At 47.1% G+C, this 18204-nt stretch overlaps 1 protein-coding gene across 3 annotated transcripts in view; it reads left to right on the top strand.

The window, feature by feature from the left end:
* ONECUT1 (one cut homeobox 1) overlaps positions 1 to 18204 on the top strand; it is a 47661-nt gene that overhangs the window by 14537 nt on the left and 14920 nt on the right. The window contains exon 2 of one of the 3 annotated variants that reach the window (XM_068958611.1): positions 5627 to 13389. The exons of the other annotated variants lie outside the window; for them this stretch is intronic. Within the exon in view, the coding sequence (XP_068814712.1) occupies positions 5627 to 5919 (293 nt within the window). The 3' untranslated portion in view covers positions 5920 to 13389. Of the gene's footprint in view, positions 1 to 5626; positions 13390 to 18204 lie in introns of those variants that run through there. 3 annotated transcript variants of the gene reach the window in all.

Raw genomic sequence — 18204 nt, 5'->3', positions numbered from 1 at the left:
AATCTGCCTCTGATGAAAGTTAGCAAGAGGTGAGCTGAAAAGGAAACTATTTTTGCATCACCTGAACATGTTCTGGATTTTGAAAATGTTCCCAGTCTCTCCTGGGAGGAAAAAAAAATCTGCAAGCAGCTGCTCAGGAGAGAAATAACGGGCAGGAGCCTTGCCTCAAAACGGCCAATATGGTGCTCGCCAGGCATCCGTGGGGTGCAGAAGAGCCAAGGGTCAAGACCTGGCTCTGCTGTGCTGCTTTGCTACCCGCCGTGGATGCCTCTCTATTTCACGTGTTGAGGCTGTGCTGTTTCATATATATGTTTAATAAGGATTCAACCTGTTGCATGTGGGACTCCTATGTCTCAGATAAGGTCCCAAATTGCAACAGAGTCAGTATCTCTCTCTTTCTGGACCGACAATTAGTCCTTAGTTCAAAGCAGAAGAAATCCAGCTTGTAGGTAAGGAGGATAATCTGTTTTATTCTATGGGCTTTGGACTAGGCTAGAGCATATTTTTGCCTAACCCAGCTGGACCTGAATGTAGGAAACCAAAAATCCTGCATGGTGGTTTGTTAAAGACTTAAATCCGCGCCACCCTGCAAGGGGAAGGGTGGGCTCCCGTGTCCTTCCTGGAGCAGCATGGGAACCCCTGAGCTTGCTCTCCCCTGGGTCTGCTGTGTAACTTGATGTGGAAGGAAGCTGCCCTGCTAGCCGCCGTGGCCGGCGCTGCGTTGCTGACGGAGGCACGGGTGGCTCTTCCTGCCTCCAGAAGAAGACGGCCGCAAGGTCGCCGGGAGCGCAGGGGATTAGTTAGCGTGTGACTTGGCGCAGGCGGGCGGGCAGGCCGCTCACCTGCCTGCAGCTACGCGCGTGCGTTTCTGGGTCGGAGCCTCTGCCGTCCTGGTGCGCGCAGTGAGCTTGCCAGCGTCGGTTATGTCGATGCTCCGTGGAACCGATCAGCGCCTGTGGCTGCCGTTCGTTGGGATTTTAATGAAGAACAAAGCTCCTCATCCCAATGAAAACTCGCAGTTTTGAAGTTGTCGATGGAGCGAGAGACTCGGAAGAGTTTCTACTGAAAACCTGAGCTGCCAGTCTGCTTTATTTGGTTGGAGATGCGACGGGCGAGGCGCTCCGAAGACGGAGCGTCCGGCGCCGCTGCGGTGCGGGCTGCCGGGCACGGGCACGGGCGCGCGCGCCGGGGAGGGGGCAGGGAGCTGCTCTCCCGCAGCCCGCCGGTGGGCCGGCCGGCCCCGTCCCGCCGGCGAGCTGCCCCAAACCAGCGTCGGCCCGCTAATAGCAGTTCCTCGTAATGAAGTTAGGATTTAGGCTCGTTCTTGGTGACTTCGGTGGGGCTTCGCCCGCAGCCGGGAGGAAAGGGGGTCCGCCAGCAGAGGTGTGAGCGAGGCCCCCGGTTTGGCAGCTGATGGTGCCACAGATGCTCCTGGGTTTTTTCTTTATCCGGCAACACACAACCCATAGGAGGAGAGCAAATTAGATGTCTGCGCCGTGGCTCGGCGGGATGCTGCAGGGTGGCTCCTGGCCAAACAGGAGAGGAAAATCGGCGGGTGCGACGCGAGGGGTGCGCCCTACCCCTGCTGACCCGGCCCCGCGGCGGCGGCTCGGGGAGGCCGTGGAGCCGCACGGCAGAGCTCCTTGCGGGTATCTTGCTCTCTGAATGACCCCCAGGAGATGACCGTTCCCACCCACAAAAGCTAAAAGGATATTAAGGCTGTGAAGCCAAGCGTTCAGCGACTAGGACTGCCAGAGTTAAGGTTACCTTTACCGTGACGCGGCCTTCGATTGCATTATCACTTAGTGCGTCTCCGCAGGGCCCCGCGCGCCCGTGCTGCGCGGGACGGCGTCCTGGGGCTGGGTGGGGAAGGAGGCTGTCGTCCTCTGAAGTGAGTGCAGCAGGGAGCGCAGGAAAAGCAGAGTTTCCCTGGGCTAAGGCAGGCAAACGCTGCCTGGGGAGCTGGGTTTTCTCCCTGCGTGAGGCTGGGCAAGGTGTTAAACCATGTCGTTCGTGGTGGCCACCGATTGCGCCCACTTTCCAGGGTCCCCGCCTGGCACCGTGGTCCCTGGGTCACAGGGCTGAAGCCAGTGTCACCTGGCCATCAACAAAGTCCCATGCAGACAATATTTACTCCAAAAATGCAGACCACCGGCATCTCAGGCTGGGCTTGTGAGCTAACTGGGCCATTTTGCCTTTTACGCTGCTTACACTTTGATATTGCTTCTGCAAAACTGGAATAGTAACTCGTCATAGAAAACACACCCGGGAGGGACTGCAAGAGGTCACGTAGTTCGCCCTTCCGCCCCGTCCCGCTGCAGGGGCTGGGGAAACAGCTGTGTTGTGCTTGGCGAACATTCAGACAGTAGTGAAGAGCCCACCAGGAAAGGAATTATACCATATTCAGGAGATACAGGCCTGAGGACTGAGATACAGTGCCATGCACACCAGACAAAGAGGGGAAAATACAAAACTGTCATTTAGTGAGCACTGGCCATCCCATGAAACATCCCATAGCACAGCCCAACTTTACAGACAGATGAATATTAAGAATGTCAAAAAAGCAACAATGGTGGTGTTTCTGTCAGTTTTCTAGGTGCCTTTCACCAAGCAGAGGCACCTTGAGTGATACCTTCAACACAGAGCTCCAGAGGAGGCCGATCCTTGGTGCAAGAGCATTTTTTTTCCACCAGTGGAAAAGTGTATTACACAGTCAGTATAACCCAACCTGTGGTAAAGCAGTGTATGGCACTTTGTTTTCTTTTTGTTGTTACAAAGCCAACGCTGAGTGTTTTGTATCAACGTGAATTAACTTAAGTCAATTTTGGCCATTGCAGAGAAGGCTGAGTTTTAAACTCTGCACCCCACTTCCCATATACTATTTAGTTGGTTTTACCAGTTATCTGCACAGTAAAGTGCTGGACCAACTAAGTAGAAAGTAGAAATCTCTAGGAATTTGCAAAATACTGGAATTGGCTTATTTGTATTGTAGAGTTCATAATTTTTTTTCTCCCCAGCACTGAATCCTTTTTTCTTGCCTCCGAGATCTTAGCAACAGTAAGTTTGAGGTCTTAAATGCAACTGAAGTTCAGGAACGAGGCATTTTGCAACTCAAAGGATATTTTCTAGGGAAATAATTATTTAAGAATATTAAATTATAGGAGATGAACGCACCAAGCTGAAGAAGATATAAAGTTAAGCAATTTGGCTTCACAATGCACATTTGTTTTTTATTATTCTCTATGATTGAAGAGAACTCCTGTACTATTTTGTGATTGAAACCTCAGAGGTTTACACAGCTAGTTAAACTGGCTTCGTGTTTACGGCTGGGAGTGTAATTCATGGCATGATGGTTCCTGCTGAAGCATTATCCAGTGCTGACTTGCATCTTGCTCCTTGTGTCATTCGGATTTTGTGAAAAATGATGAGCTCTTCTCTGGACGATATATCTAGGCAAAACTTGGAGGTTGTGTAGTCACTGAAAAGGGAAGCACCGTGAGAAGGAATTAATTGTGAGGCAGGGCAAATATTATCCGAGTCTGGTTTGTCTCCTTTCCTGCAACAGTACGCTAGCAAGGACACCTAGAGTGAAAGGCAGAGGCTGAGGTTAGTGCAGAGGGAGGGCTGAGGATCTGCAGCTGCTTCCGCGGGGAGCTCCTTCTTGTCCCGTGTTCACAGATGCTTAAATGACTGATATTCTTTTAATAACTTCTTCACTCCTCGTTTCCTACTTTCTAGTATTTGTTGGTAAATAATGGACCGTTCTTGCAAAGGTATTTTTAAGCCTTGAGTTATCAATGTTTACTTTCAATCAGCACACACAATTTTCAGTAGGAACTGATTTATACACTGAATTCACCAGCTTAACTTCGGTGAGGTCTTGCTTGTATGAAGAAACTATTTTTCAGCCCAGAAGTTATACAGTATCTTAGACGTCAGGATGTGACTTCAAAGAGCTCTTCAAAGGTTTTCAGATAAAAATAACTGTAGAAGATATGATTTTGGCATCTTGATCCGTTTGATCAATGTGTCATTGCTTATGAAAGACTCGTAGCTGGAATATATATCGTTAGGAAGTTCTTCAAAAGCTTGTCCATTAAGAGAAGGAACATGCTTGTACTTCCTGCCTTGTGGGGGCTCACCGAGGGCAGGACCAGCGTAGCCAAATCCTGGGGGCAGTAGAAGTTGCCATCACTTGAATTTTGCTGTCTGATCTGTACAACTGCTACTTCTGTAAGTACAAAAGGTGGATGACTACTTTTATATCTTCCTTAAGCAATTAAATCCTCATGCCAGCACTGGCTCTGAGTGGCAATAAAGGATGCAGTAAGAACCTTGGTAAAGTAATTTGCCGTTTTCAGCCCAATAACCGTAGAATTGGTGGGGATACTGCAAAAAATTCTTAATATAATCAGCTCTGATCTCCGCAGAAGTAAGGACTGGACAGGCACAGAGACAGAGCATCCGTATTATCTTCAGAATACCCCTCTAAATCGGCATTAAGGGACATTGTTAGGGAAAAAAGGGGAAACAGACAACTTGAGGCTCTTTGGAAAGCAAGACAGACCAATCTGTCCTCCCAAGGAAACCTTTTATCCTAGCTAAATGCTGACATTGTGGGTTGGCAGGCAGTCAAAAGCTAGCAGGGAGACTCGGGAGTTGCTCTCCCAGCCCCTTAGGTTCTGCCTAGCAGGTGATCTGCAAGGCAAATTAAAATTTTCAAATGCCATTTAATAATGCATAGTAAAATAACATTGTGAAAAGGAAGGAAGGGAAGATAGATGAAATTAAAGGGAAGTTCTGTGAGGAAGATTTACTCTCTCATTGTTTTACATGTCTAAATGTGATTTAGTTTGTTCAAAATACGTAATCATTTGGGCCTGTAAGACTGTAATAGAAGCCTGGTCTCTCCCGGTTCTTTGTTTCTCTGCCAATAAAAAGATATAGAAATGGGTTGAGAACAAAGAGCTGTAGATAGCTGGAGGGAAGAGAAGAGCATTGCTTGGGAGCTACATCTCCTCCGGTGGTGGTGAGCCATTTCGCTGGGAGAGACGGGGCAGCCGTGTCCCCGCCACAGCAGCTGCCGCCGGCGCCACTCGGGCTGCGCCGAGTGTCCCGGATGGCGCTCGCCACGTCCTCGGTGTTAGCTCCCCCGGCGTGGGGTCGCCAATAGAGGTCCCCTAAGAGGACTTTAATTTTAGTCTTTTGGATTCACATCCGCTAATAATTTGCACTCTCCCACCCACACATATTCACTCCCATGTACTGAGTTTGAATGTGCCCCAGGGACGACCCTGGGATGTCAGTCGGTGTCTTCACAGAGCCTCAGAAATGGGGGGAAAGGTGGTTGAAAAGTGCCGCTAGCAGAGGTTGCAAAAACGCTCATGTTAATTTTAGCAGAGCCGAGTGGCTAAAAAGTAAAACGTATAACCCTGCATGTGAGTACGCCTAGGTAGCCCTGTGAAATCTGCATGTAAGAGCCTCTGTCTCATCCTATGTCACACGTCCTCTCCAGATCTGGAAGCTGAACTGAATGGGTCTTTTTTTTTTTTTTTGAGTTTGTCATTTACGGCATTCGTGATGACTCCTCTGCGAGACCGCTAACCACTGCTCCCCTTTCTTGCAGCGTGCAAGAGGAAAGAACAAGAGCATGGGAAGGATAGAGGGAATACCCCCAAAAAGCCTCGGTTGGTCTTCACAGATGTCCAGCGTCGAACTCTACATGCAATATTCAAGGAAAATAAGCGTCCATCCAAAGAATTACAAATCACCATTTCCCAGCAGCTAGGGTTGGAGCTGAGCACCGTCAGCAACTTTTTCATGAATGCACGGAGGAGGAGTCTGGATAAGTGGCAAGACGAGGGCAGCTCCAATTCAGGCAACTCATCTTCTTCATCAAGCACTTGTACCAAAGCATGAAGGAATAACCACGAACTAAACCTCGGTGGAAAAGCTTTAAAAATAAATAAATAAATAAAGACAGACCAGGACCTCAAGATAGCAGGTTTATACTTAGAACTATTTGAAAAAAATGTTATTTATAAGTCCAAAGAAACCAAAGACTTATTTCACCTGCATTATGACTTTGTTCTAAGACACACACTTTAGTAGGACGACGACTTGCAAAAAAACAAGAAGAAAGAAGAAAAGGAAATGAATGAAACGGAACACAAAGAGAAAAGGAATAAACCACTGGTCTTACACCTTCACCCATGATCATTTTCACCGTACTTGGCTGTTTAGTGGTTTGGAGCATAGTGATTTCTTGTCATTGAATGGACATCTTTTCAGATATGGCTCTTCATTTCCACAGCAATTGCCATGAAGGTGTAGAGTGTATCTGTACTGTGTGCACGCCGGTGGTTAGGGACTTAGTCAGGGCTGGTCTTCAGAGAGGGTTGTGCCGTAGCATGGCCAGCAGAGCGTGGAGTCGTCTGAATCCATTTGAACGGTAGTGTGATTTTTGCTGTTTCATTGTTTGAACTTAACTGGTGCAACGCCTGGAGACAAGTTCAAACTAGGCAAAGAAATTTGAATGACACCTAAACCAGTGCATTCTCTTTGTTTGTTAAGGAATGTTCAGATTTAAAAAAGGAAAACTATTCCATCCATAAAAAAATCGACTAGCTACCAAAGAACACATTTAATAATTATATTGCAGGTATTTTATTGCAATGATTTTAATATTCCAAAGCTATTTTTACACAAAATACTATGTAGAGTTATAGGTATAAACTAATCGAACTGTATAACACATAAAACTAGTAATCAAGACTGTTTTTTGCAATTAGTAAAACCACATTACTGTTTGCTTTCATGATTGGCAAGAAAGAATGTCATCTAAGGAGTTGTACCCCGTGTCAGAGCACAGATGCTGATAATGGGATGCTGCTTCTGTTGAAGCCAGGAGCATTCTTGCTGTTGACTTCAGCAGAAGTGGGGGGGGGGGGAAGGAGCCGTTGCAGTTTTGTGTGAGACAGTGTGGTAGCTCTCGTGTGTGCATCCCTTTATTACACTATCCCAGGCTGATCCTGCTGGAAGCCCGTTGAACAACCACCTTTCTAAACCATGCGTCCTATGTAAATATAGCTCAGCGCTGCCACCTAGCCTGCAAATACGAGACTTAAGACGTTTTGTATGCAAAAATTAAAAGTATGGATACATGTAAAATCACAAGGCCCAGCACCTGATCAAGACCCATAGACATTAGCGAGCTTTTATTTACCAACCAACTTTAATAGGCAAGAGAATAGGAATAGGTTTGAAGACTCATGGTCTTTTCCCGTTGAAAACAATAGTGCAGCATCAGTTAACGTTAGTGGGAGCAGCTCCAACGGGAGCCCCAATAGTGCTTTTAGAAAGCCAAACTATGGTTCCATTAAAGTCAATAGCAAAATTCCCGTGACACCAAGGTACAGCCTGTTGTTTGTGGCTTCCTATCTGTGCGTAGCAGGCTGAGCTTTGCTTCTTGTGCATTCTTTCTTGCTCATCTGTTAATCAGGATAATGCATGAAATAGTTTAAAAATTGTAGTTGAAAAGCTTTAAGTGCTCTGTTGCTAACAGAACTTTAGACGATAAATCATTCCGTTCTTACTCTGATAAAATTAAAAAGAAAAGTGTGTAACATCTGCATATTAAATTTTAGTATAAGGGGAAAAGAAACTTCAAAAATCATACACGCGCCTGTTAGATTTCTAACTGGTATTTCAAGCTACGGTAGTGATTCTAAGTATATTAAATTACAAAGTAACCAAATATGCAGGTATATGTCCCATTGCAAGAACGAGAAATAGGTAATCTTACTTATACTCTATTAAAAAAGAAAAAGAAAAATTCAAGGTAAACTAGAATCCAACCAACATCAACAATAGCAGATACTGTCTTTTGTGAAGTCCACTCAAAATACTAGAGACACCAAAGCTAAGCAACTGTGTAGCACCATTTACTTCCCAAGGCAACAGGGTCTAGTTAAGTTTCGGGGTATACAGTTAATTGCCAGGAAGTGTTTAAAATACAACTGAAATAGCTCTTAATCAAAATAAAGTCAAATGAAAAGAGGATTTTGGGGGCTGAATATTTCTCCACAACTTTCTATGTTAAACCTACCTTAAGATTGACAAAGCAAACATAATCTGTGAATTTTCAGAGTTTCTAGCTTACCTTAAATTTTATCAAACTTTCTTTTAAAGTGTTCCATTCCCACTGAGGTATAATTGGCATGGAAATATTAATAAGCTCACATATAAAGTATCTTATAAATGCAGTCTCATTAGTGTAAGCTTAATAAAGGACAGTGATAAGTAATGTTGGAGTTTTTCCAGCAAAACACTGCTTTGTGACTTACTTACAGCTTCAGAAAGAAAGCCTTATTTATTTAAAACTTGAGAATTAAAAAATGCAGGGAAATTCAAAGTACATTACCATGTTTTTCAGTATTTCCACTGTATTGTCTTTAGAGACTACTTGCTGAAACCAAAGAGAACTTTCATACCAGCATTAAATTTGCACCCAATATGCAATTTCAGGATCTCTGATACACACACACACACGCCCCTGATTATATCTGTGTGTGTACACACACACACACACACATATTTTTATGTGTGTGTATGTGTGTGTGTGTGTATATATATGTGTACATGCACACACATATATCCACACACCCTAAAACTGATGCACAAGTTATAGACTTTAAGTGGATTTTTTACATGTCTGTTTAAGTATGTGCAAGCTTTTTGTTTTTCTATAAGCCATTATGAACAAAACCACTCTTCCCATAAGCAATATGCGCCTCATACTCTGAATAGACAAAGATCACACTTTTCTTTAACTACTTTCAAAATATGAAGCAAATAATTATGAAACTGTTCATTCGAATTGTAAAGCTGTTTTACCGCTGAGCAGACTGCCCGATGCATTGACTGAAGCATGGACAGATTATTTAGCGCACCCTGTTTTTTATTATTATCATTTCTTAGCAAATCCTCCATGTAGGTGAATTTTTTTCTAAAGTTACACTTAAAATTATACAGAAAATCCTGTCTCCATCTCATTAATGATATTCTTTCCATTTGCTTTGATAAGGTCAAGACTTCATTCCGGACAAAAAGGAAGTTAGTTTTGAATTCCAAAAAAAGGACCTAAAACCTGACAAGAACAGCTAGGAGAGGGAGCGAAACCTGGAATGATTTGGGCACATGAGGAGAGTGGGCTTCAGTCAAAGTTGGCTTGAAAGGCACGAGGGCTTTAGCCATGCGCGCTCCGCTCGTTGGGTCCGCCCAAAACTGACCGTAACGACCCAGGAGGGGAGGCTGGCAAAGAGGTGAAACGTCTAAATCCACCCACACTGTAAACGCATTATTAGCTTTCCAGGAAAAAAAAAAATCAGAGCAACCAGTACGGCTACTTGTGACCCCCACGTGGCTTTCCAGGGGCCTCGTCCTGCTCTCCTTACTCAGGTAAAGCAAAACTAACCAGAAGGAGCCACCAGCGGGCTTTTTGCTTGCAGCTTTGGTCCTGCTCCATTTGATGCCAGAAGCAGATGTGCATTAGCGTTTCAACGGGCTGCGGTTGGGGCGCCGGCCCCGCTTCGGCACGGCCCTGGGGCCCCGGTGGGCTCCTGGGCTGCTGCCGGCCGGGGCGGCTTTCCTGGGGAGGGTTTTGGCAGGCGGCCGCCGTGCCCGTGGGCAGTCTGCCCGAGGTGGGCTACCGCTCCTTGGAGGGCTAGGAAACACCGCTCCTCTTCTTATACCAAAGACTCTTAGGACACTTCTCCTCACCTGAGTTGCAAACAAGGCTGTTTTACCCTGAAAAATGGTCCTTCTTTCTACTCCTCCTCCTTCTGTCGTCCTCCTCTCCCTCCTCCTCCTTTTTTCATGAGGATGAAAACTATGCATTTAGCAAACAAAGAGAAAGCACTTACCCTTTTCTATCTAGCTGCGTTTGGGTGCATTCAAAGGCCCAGAGGCTAATTTTGAGACTTTGCTTAGCCTTCTGGTTTATTATTGTGGTGTGGTTAGCTTTACAATACATTTGGTAACTATTTGCTAAAGATAAAGAAGCAAAAGGTAAGGAATAGCTACTTCCACGTGTTAAAAAAAAAAAAGAAAAAAAGAAAAAAAAAAGTGTGTAAAGATCTACTATTTATAGTGTGAACCAAAGACGCTACCTCACTCGATTTCCATTGGTGATTTTAATCACATTGATGATACCAAAGAATACCAAAGATTTTTCGTGCACGGCCTTGGTCTGTAAAGGGAACTCATTCTCCTTCTTAACCCCCCGCCATCCCCACAGTCCCCCTTCCTCAACCTTCACTCAGTGTGTAAACTTGTCTTCATTCTTAATAATAATGATAATAACCTTATGAATACTTCTCTTACTTCTCTGCTACTACTGACGATTATAAGGATAATAATAATAAAGCTCTAGGCAAACATGTTGCAAACTTTGTAAACTCATAGGACGAGTGCCTTGCTTGAACCAAAGTGTTAAACCGCTGTTGACCTCTTTATCTCTCACCTTATACTCTTTGAATACCTCAGCCTGTTAGAAAGGCCACTAATGAAAAAAAAAAGGAATAATTCTTCACCGTGGTGCTTTTTGCCGTGCAACCATGCAATGAAACTTTCTTTGATACCAAAGGAAAATGTTTTTTTCCACTTTCTTGCTGACAAACCAAAGGTTCCTCCTTCTTTCCCCTTGAAAGCAGCTTGAGTCCCTCAGCCCAGACAGGCCGTGCATTGCTTTTACCAATTCCTCCAAATACCTCATAGTAATAAATCTTTAGGGTTATGTTGTATAGAGAGTCTATGTGATAAGGCAGAACTTACTAGTTTGATAATTGTTAAGGTTACTTAAAAAAAGCTTTATAATTCTTATTTATTTTGTAGGGGTTGTTTTGTTTGTACATTTCTTTTATATTGTTTTGTTTGGGTTTGGGTTTCTTCTCTTTTTTTTTTTTTTTGGCAGAACTTCTCTGTTATACTCAAGGAAGATCTTATTCCTGGAAATGTTTCAAAGTTGGTAGAGATTGCCGTTTGCAGTGAATGCAAGAAAGGGGAAAATGGCTTTGTTTTCTTTTGTTTAAGTTAGGACGTTTTGTGTTTGCTAGCCAATGTTCTTTTCACAGGGTAAAAAAAAATATTCTCTGCTGTGATAAATGGTTCCTATTTTTTCTCTATAATGTGCTGTGATTTTTAATTTAATTACATTTTGTATACGCTTATTTAATCAGTGCTTTAATTTATGACTGTGTAGTTAAAAAAAAAATTGTATATAGTAGATTCAAAAATGGCCAAAGCTTTATGTTACAATCTTTTCATTCTTTATGCTGAGATGAACTGAAGGAGAGTGCTTCTCTTGACTGCAGGGTGTATCTTCAGACTTGTCTTAGCATGCACTTCAATGTGTGTTACAAACACTGCCAGGTTATCTCCCCCCGGGCCTCCCTCCCCCCCAAAACCTGTACATGCCAAAATGAGTGTTTCAAGGTAGTGCTTTTGTCACTTAGAAAGCAGGAAGGCATTATGAGTGTGTTTTTCCTTTAATTTATTTGTCTTTTTCTAGAAAGGTTACTTTGCGGGTAAGACCTGCACTTCCAAAGAATTTAAAAGTTGTTTAATGTTTAAAAAGCACTGGCATTTGTGAGAGACTTTGCTGAGTTTTCGTTTTCTTATTTGCCATTCGCACGGGTAGAGCAAGTAGTGGGCGTGAAAACTTTGGAGAAGAGCTAACTTGAATTTGGAAAAGGCGCTGCGTGCAGGACGCGGGCGGCGGGGCGGGCGCGGGGGGGCCCGGCGGGGGCCGAGCGGCCGGGGAGGTCTTCCCGGCGCCCGCCGCGGGCAGCCGTGCTCTGCTGCGTCGGTCCTCTCGCCCTTCACATCGCTGCGTACCACTTCAAGGGCGAAGAAGCAGTTTTGACTTAAAAAAGGTAATGACAATGATAATTCTGCAAAGCTGATGCTGGCATCATGGCACAGACGATAGGATGCCACTCACCTGTGTTTTGTTTTGCGTAAATAATAGGTTCTGTTTCAGCTGACTGTTGTGTACTGACATGGTTTGTGACAGATGTAAATATTCTTTTCATGCACAGTAGTTAAGCTCAAGGTGTACATTGTTTTCGTTTGGGGGGATATGGGAAGGGTTGAGGGAGGGAAGGACAAGGGCAGGGTTGGAGCTTTTGGTCAGAGTTACACTTTCTAGATACGTTTTTATACTTCAAGTATTGAAATGGGGCAATAAAGATGCTCTGAAATGCAGGATCATTAAATGGTCTGTTGGTAAGCATTGGCTAAGTGTCTGCTTTTAATACATAAACTGATGCCGTGCAATGAGTTATGTTTCACATGAAGGGGGGAGTCAAAGTATTAGTCTATTAATCCAGCATTAGCTATTAAACACTGGACAGAACTGTATTTAGGAAAAATGTTTTCTGTTGCTGTTTTAGTAGTTTGATTTTTCATGATATGTTCTGCATTTATTGCATAATCATTGTGGAATCATTTTAGTTTGGCGGTATGAACCAAACAACAGTATTAAATGAAAATAAACTTTAAAGCATTGTCTTTTACTTGCTTTGGTAGTTGTCTTCGTAACCCTTGTGTCTACTGTCCAGTCCAAGCTAAACGAAGAGCCTTTATTAACCAGGAGGGCCCCACATGGCCGAGGTCATTTTAGTAACCTCTCCTTGCCCCAGCCCTCCTCTCTCTGCTTTCTCACCCTCCCTACACATAGGACTTTGCTCCGTTTTCAGCGCAAGGCAGTTTCCATTTTCAAGTTAGCTTGAGTGTTCGTCACATAAAGAGGGCGCCAAAGACAATCATCAGGTCTAAGATCAGTAGAGGTAGGAAATCTTCCAAGAGCAAGAGGGAGTTCTTCCAGAGCAATGAAAATAAAAATCTGAAAACAAAGAGAAGATTTTGCTAAAAGACAACATTGCTGTCGTTTTTAGTTTGCCCATTAGAAAGCAGTGGTAGTTTATGCGTTGCATCTGCATTTCAGACTAAGTGATTATTGTACCTAATTACAGTCGATTGCTAATATTTCCTCGATCTCTCTCTTAGTCAAGCGCTTCTTCTTCTTCTGTATTTTTGTGTGTAGCGACAAGTGTAATGCACTAGGCATTATTCTGGTTTGTTTATGAGTATCTCCTGTACTGCGTTAAGATTTAAGTTACTTTTTTTTTAAGCTTTGCTACTGTTCTCACTTTATGCCGTGCAATATCATCTGCTGTGTTTGCTAAGCAAAAAAAAGAAAAAAAGAAAAAAAAAGAAAAAAGCAAGTGATGATGTCATCATGCTTTTCAGTGTTACAATGTTTCAGCGTTTATGTAGTCACAAAAATGTAGTAAATAAAAGGTTGGATTTTCCAGCACTTTAAATTTAGACATTTCTTGCCTTCTTTTGTTTCCCCGCGTACAACCGCAAGGCGCCCACCGCAGCCGCGAGGCAGCAGCGGCCCCGCCCGGCGCGATGGCCCCGGCCGCCCCGTCGGGCCGGCGAGGGCAGCGTGTGCCGTGTCAGCGCCGGCTGCCCCGTCGGGGGTCTCCTCTCCGTCCGCGCTGGCATCTCGCACACGGGAAGCCCCTGCCCTGCCGCCGCCGCCGCCGCTCGCCCGGAGCCCGGCCGGGGCGCGCCGGGAGCGCGGAGCCGCCGCGCCCGACGACAGCCGGGCGAAGAGGCGAGGAGGAGGCGAGCGGGAAGCGGGGCGCGCTCAGCCCCGGCCGGCAGGCGGCCCGGCGGGTGGCCGCCGGCTGCGGGCTCCGGCGAGGCGGGCGGCGGCCCCGCGCCCCGCCGTCGGGGAGGGCTGGCGGCGGCGGCGGCGCCTCGGCGGGGCCGGCCGGGAGCGGAGCGGAGCCCGCCCCGAGCGCGGGGCCGCGGCGGGGGGCCGGGACCCCGGCCGGGGCCGGGGCCGGGGCCGGGGCCGGGGCAGCGGGGCAGCGGGGCAGCGGGGCAGCGGGGCTTCTGCGCTGGCGCAGCCGTCGCTGCGCAGCGTGGGAGTCCGGAAGCCGCCGGGAGCGGGAAGCGGCTCCTCCGGTCTGAAGGGAAAGCGACTGCTAATCGTTTGCAACGCAAGTGCGGTTTATGCTGGATGCGTTTCTCTAATTGAGGGGAAAAAAACGTCAAGAAAATAAGCGAAGCAAATAATCTTGGTTTCCTTTATGTTGGCTTAAGGGTATGGATGTCACCAAACTAATTCACAGAGGTGTTTCCTTCTGTGTGATGGAGTCCACCTCAGGCCCACAGGATCAATATTTAATTGTTTAAAGGGATATTGTATTCCTTTCCTGTCACTGTTGTTAATGCCTGCGCGCTCTGTAATCCCACAGGGTCTTTCTCTGTGGGTCTGATCACAGAGATTACCCTTCACTCGAGAGTGGTGGGAGGAGAGTCCCCATCTGTAAAAGATTCAGCAATGCATTGAACCATTTTCTCTCTATCTCCTAATGAAGTGATGAAGCGTATGCCACAAAATTTAACAGGTTTTTGTGGCAAACTGGGCTGCACTGCTGAGAGGAGGATTAAAGCTTCATCTTTGTCCCATAAATCACGGCATCAGCTACATTTATTCTGATGGATAGTCTGGACTCTGCTGACAATATTTTATCTATGGCACTGTCTGCACATTGTGCCCTGGTGTGCAATTTCTTTTTACTGCTAAGCCAAGAGAGAGGCACTAAAATGCATCTGGACCAAGGACTGCCTTTGGGTTCGATATCCCACGACTGCACCAGAAACCAGAGCATCACTGAGCGACCCGCGTTCAGGGGACGTGTCAGTGCTAAGGGCAGGCGGGAAGCAAACCAGAAACGTCCTCTGTCACCAAAAGGAGAGCCCAGGGGACGGGGCAGGTCCCCTTCATGCACCCCCCCATTTGTATGCTTCTCTTTCCCTATTCCCTTTCCCATCCTCAGCAGTTTGCAGGCATCCTGCCTTGTGAGCCATTTTGCTCACAAATTGCCCCAAATCGAGGGGCAAACCTGGGGGGCGAGGGACTGACGTCTGCCTGGCTGCACCGCGCGCCGAGCCCCGGGTTTGCCGGGCGTCTGGCCATCTGTCCCGTGGGACTTAGTGCTGTGGGGCCCACGGTGGAGTTTCGGTATTTTCTGGGCAGCTGGGATCGCTGACTAGCATTCAGCTTTTCTTGAGCTACCTGATTCTTTCACCTTTTTCATTCTTTCCAGGCTGTCATTTCATTTTCACGTTCTGGTACCTTTCCTGCTCGCAGCAGCGTGCTCCTTTGCCCGCTCGAGGCCAACCCGCAGCGTCGCCCGGAGGAGCACCCGCCACGCTCGTCTGTGCACCCTCGCCTCCCTCCCTGGCCTCCCTGCGTTTGGCATCACACTTCTGAATCCCCTGGTCTGTGTTTCGGGGCGCTGAGCACCCCCAGCCCGCCGCGGCCAGCCGGCGGCTCCTCGGGCAGCCGACCCCTCCTGCGGGCTGGCCGTGAGCTGTGGCCAGCCAGCCCAGCGCGGCCAGTCGACGGCAGCGGGGCCCGGCCCTGCCTGCATGGCTCCAGGTGGTTTCGCTAAAACAGGGCTTTGCTTTGCTTAAACCAACTGTGCGTAGCCTTCATTTGGGTGGGCTCAGCTGGGCTTTCCGCCGCGGGACTAGCACAGAAACACGACACGAGCTTCACTGCCCTCAATCACGGAGCAGTAACTTAACGTAAATGGAAGCACAGAGACAGCAGGAGGAAAGGTCTCCGACGCGGGGAGAGACGTTCCTCTGGCCTCTGCTGCACCTAAGCGGCACCAGGGCCGAAGGCGGACGCTGCAGAGCGGGGCCGGGGGTTTGGTCCCGGCCCCGGGTGCTGCGGCTCACTGCAGCCCCAGGTGGCCTGCGTTTCCATTGACCCCGGCCAATAAAAGCGGCCTGAGTGGCCCTTGCTCCCCCTAACAGGGAGAAGCTGCACCTGGTATGTGAGGTCTCTAATTTGGGGGGTGGGGGGAGCAACTTCCTTCTGCTTGTGCTCAAACCCTTTGGAGCCTGGTGCTCGTGCAGGCCGAGTGGAGCAGGGGCTGCGGCTCGGCTGCCTGTGCACGGAGGGGCAGCGCCCCTGTCCCTGCTATAAGCTAGCAAGAAGTGCTAAAAGCCTACAACACAGGGCAGAGCCCCAAGGGCAGCCGTGGGGCAGGGCGTCCCTCGGGAAAGGCCAGGACGGCCCCTGCCCGAGGGCTGGTGGGTGACCGGGTGGCCCTGCCACAGCTCCTGGGCCTCTTGCTCCCAGCTATGGCATTTGTAAGTGTTGCAGCAGCAGAAAGGAAGCTGCTAAGCACCCAAGCCCCTCTTGCTCAGGCAGCTGCTCCTGTTATTTCCCCGGGGAGGCAATCGCTGATTGAATCAGGAGTGCCCTATCACACCCACGCATCTGGGAGCCAGGATGCAGTTATTTCTGTACAGGAAAAAGTCCTTTGTAAAAATGGTCTATTCATCAAGCAAAATAGTTTCCTGTCCAAGGGAGGTACCCAGAGCTTGATTCTCAATGATGCTTTTGATGCTAATTATCACTTAAGGTTAAGATGATTGGGAGAGAAAATGAGTCATAGTTAGCAGGTAAAGTAGTCCTCCTTATGAAGAACTGCTGCAACACTTAAAATATAAACATTTCACGGGAGTGAAATCCTCCGTGGCGGCTAGGGCACACACTGCCCTCGGCTCAGGGATCCCTGAACTGAAAGAGCTCGGAAGCTGGCAGGGCGTTACGGGGAGCTTTCGCTTGCCTGCTCACGTGCTCAGCCCAAAGGGGCCACTTTGGGCTACTTCTGGTCATGCAGACGGACCTTTGGGTCTCACCAAGGGTGGCCACTCCTTTGTGGCCACATTCTCCTGAATGAAATATTAAGACAAATGTGGCAACTGCAACCCCAGAGCAACACTGCTTAATCTAGGCCTGTGTCTGCAAATTCTTGGTTGTACGTGGGATGATATATCACTGGTCTTGTGTGATAGGACAGGAGGAGCTTTTGCATCTCTGGTGTCACATGCAGGCTTTGATTCCTGGTATGCTTGTTGCTCTCCTGCAGAATATGCGCTTATGAATTTTTCCACTGGACAAGTGCAATGGTTTAAACAACAGTGATTAGCACAGAGAGGCACAAAATCCTGTGGTTCGGTGTAGTGTGACAGATTAGGGTTAGATGAAAAAACCTTTAAGTGAAAAAAGGTAGGAAAGTATCTTCCTACGAGCTCCTCTCAGCCAATGGTTCTTCCAAAATTTGCAAATGGCATCGCTCCACGAGGAGCAGGGACTGAGGATGAAAAGGCGAAATGAAGACTAGCGTTCCTGGTCGGTGGTGGGGACCGGGACCCTGGCCGGCAGAGGTGAGGGCTTTGCAAGCAGGGAGCAGTGACCGCTCCTCGGCAGCCTGTGTCTCCGGGGTGGTTTTGTTCCAGAAGCAACTGTGCTCACTGCCAGCATCCCCGGTGATGTAGGGACGCAGCTAGTGACTTACTCAAATTACTCGAATCTCCCTAGTGATGCACAGAAATTCAATCTTGGCAAGGCATTAAATCAAGTCAGTGACATAGATCAAAGGATACTGCTTTAATCACACAGTTAGGCCACAGACATCATTAGTTACTCATTATGATGTGTTGATACCGGCTTTCTGTGTAACACAGTTATGTACAGTCACTATCAGACATTTTTCTCATCAAACGAGATGTCAATACCTTAACATCTTAATGAGTTACAGTCAATATCCATTGCAATAAAGCTCATGTTTTCTCATGATTTCATCTACCCTTAGGGTTTTGATTAAAATGGCGTTTTTTTTCCATGTAATTGATTGAGGAACTATGGAAATTCCACGTAGGAATCAGCCCAGCGCCAGCCACGCTCTGTCTCCAAGCTGCCAGTGCTGTAAAGATTGCAGAGTTTGGGATTTTAATGTAGATTTGGATACAGTTTCTTAATTTTTCTTCCTTCTCAGTCACTTACCAAGCGATTTTATTATCAAATAAAGAAATACTTAAAATATCCAAGAATATCTTTGAAAACGCTACAAGCAGATCACCTGCTTGCAAAGGTCTGAGATTGAGAGCACGTATCGCTCTTGGGTGAGCACTGGTCCCCACGAACAGGCACAGCAGTAAGGATTTACTGCATTGGCAAAATATTAAGTCCTTCGCTGGGACGTGCAGGTGGGAATGTGAAAGGAGCCAGAACAGGCAACTGATACCAGTATTATTTCAGGT

The sequence above is a fragment of the Struthio camelus genome, chromosome 12 (assembly GCF_040807025.1).
Source record: "Struthio camelus isolate bStrCam1 chromosome 12, bStrCam1.hap1, whole genome shotgun sequence".
NCBI lineage: Eukaryota > Metazoa > Chordata > Aves > Struthioniformes > Struthionidae > Struthio > Struthio camelus.
Note: the sequence above shows the minus strand (reverse complement) of the source record. Positions and strands in the feature narration are given on the sequence as shown.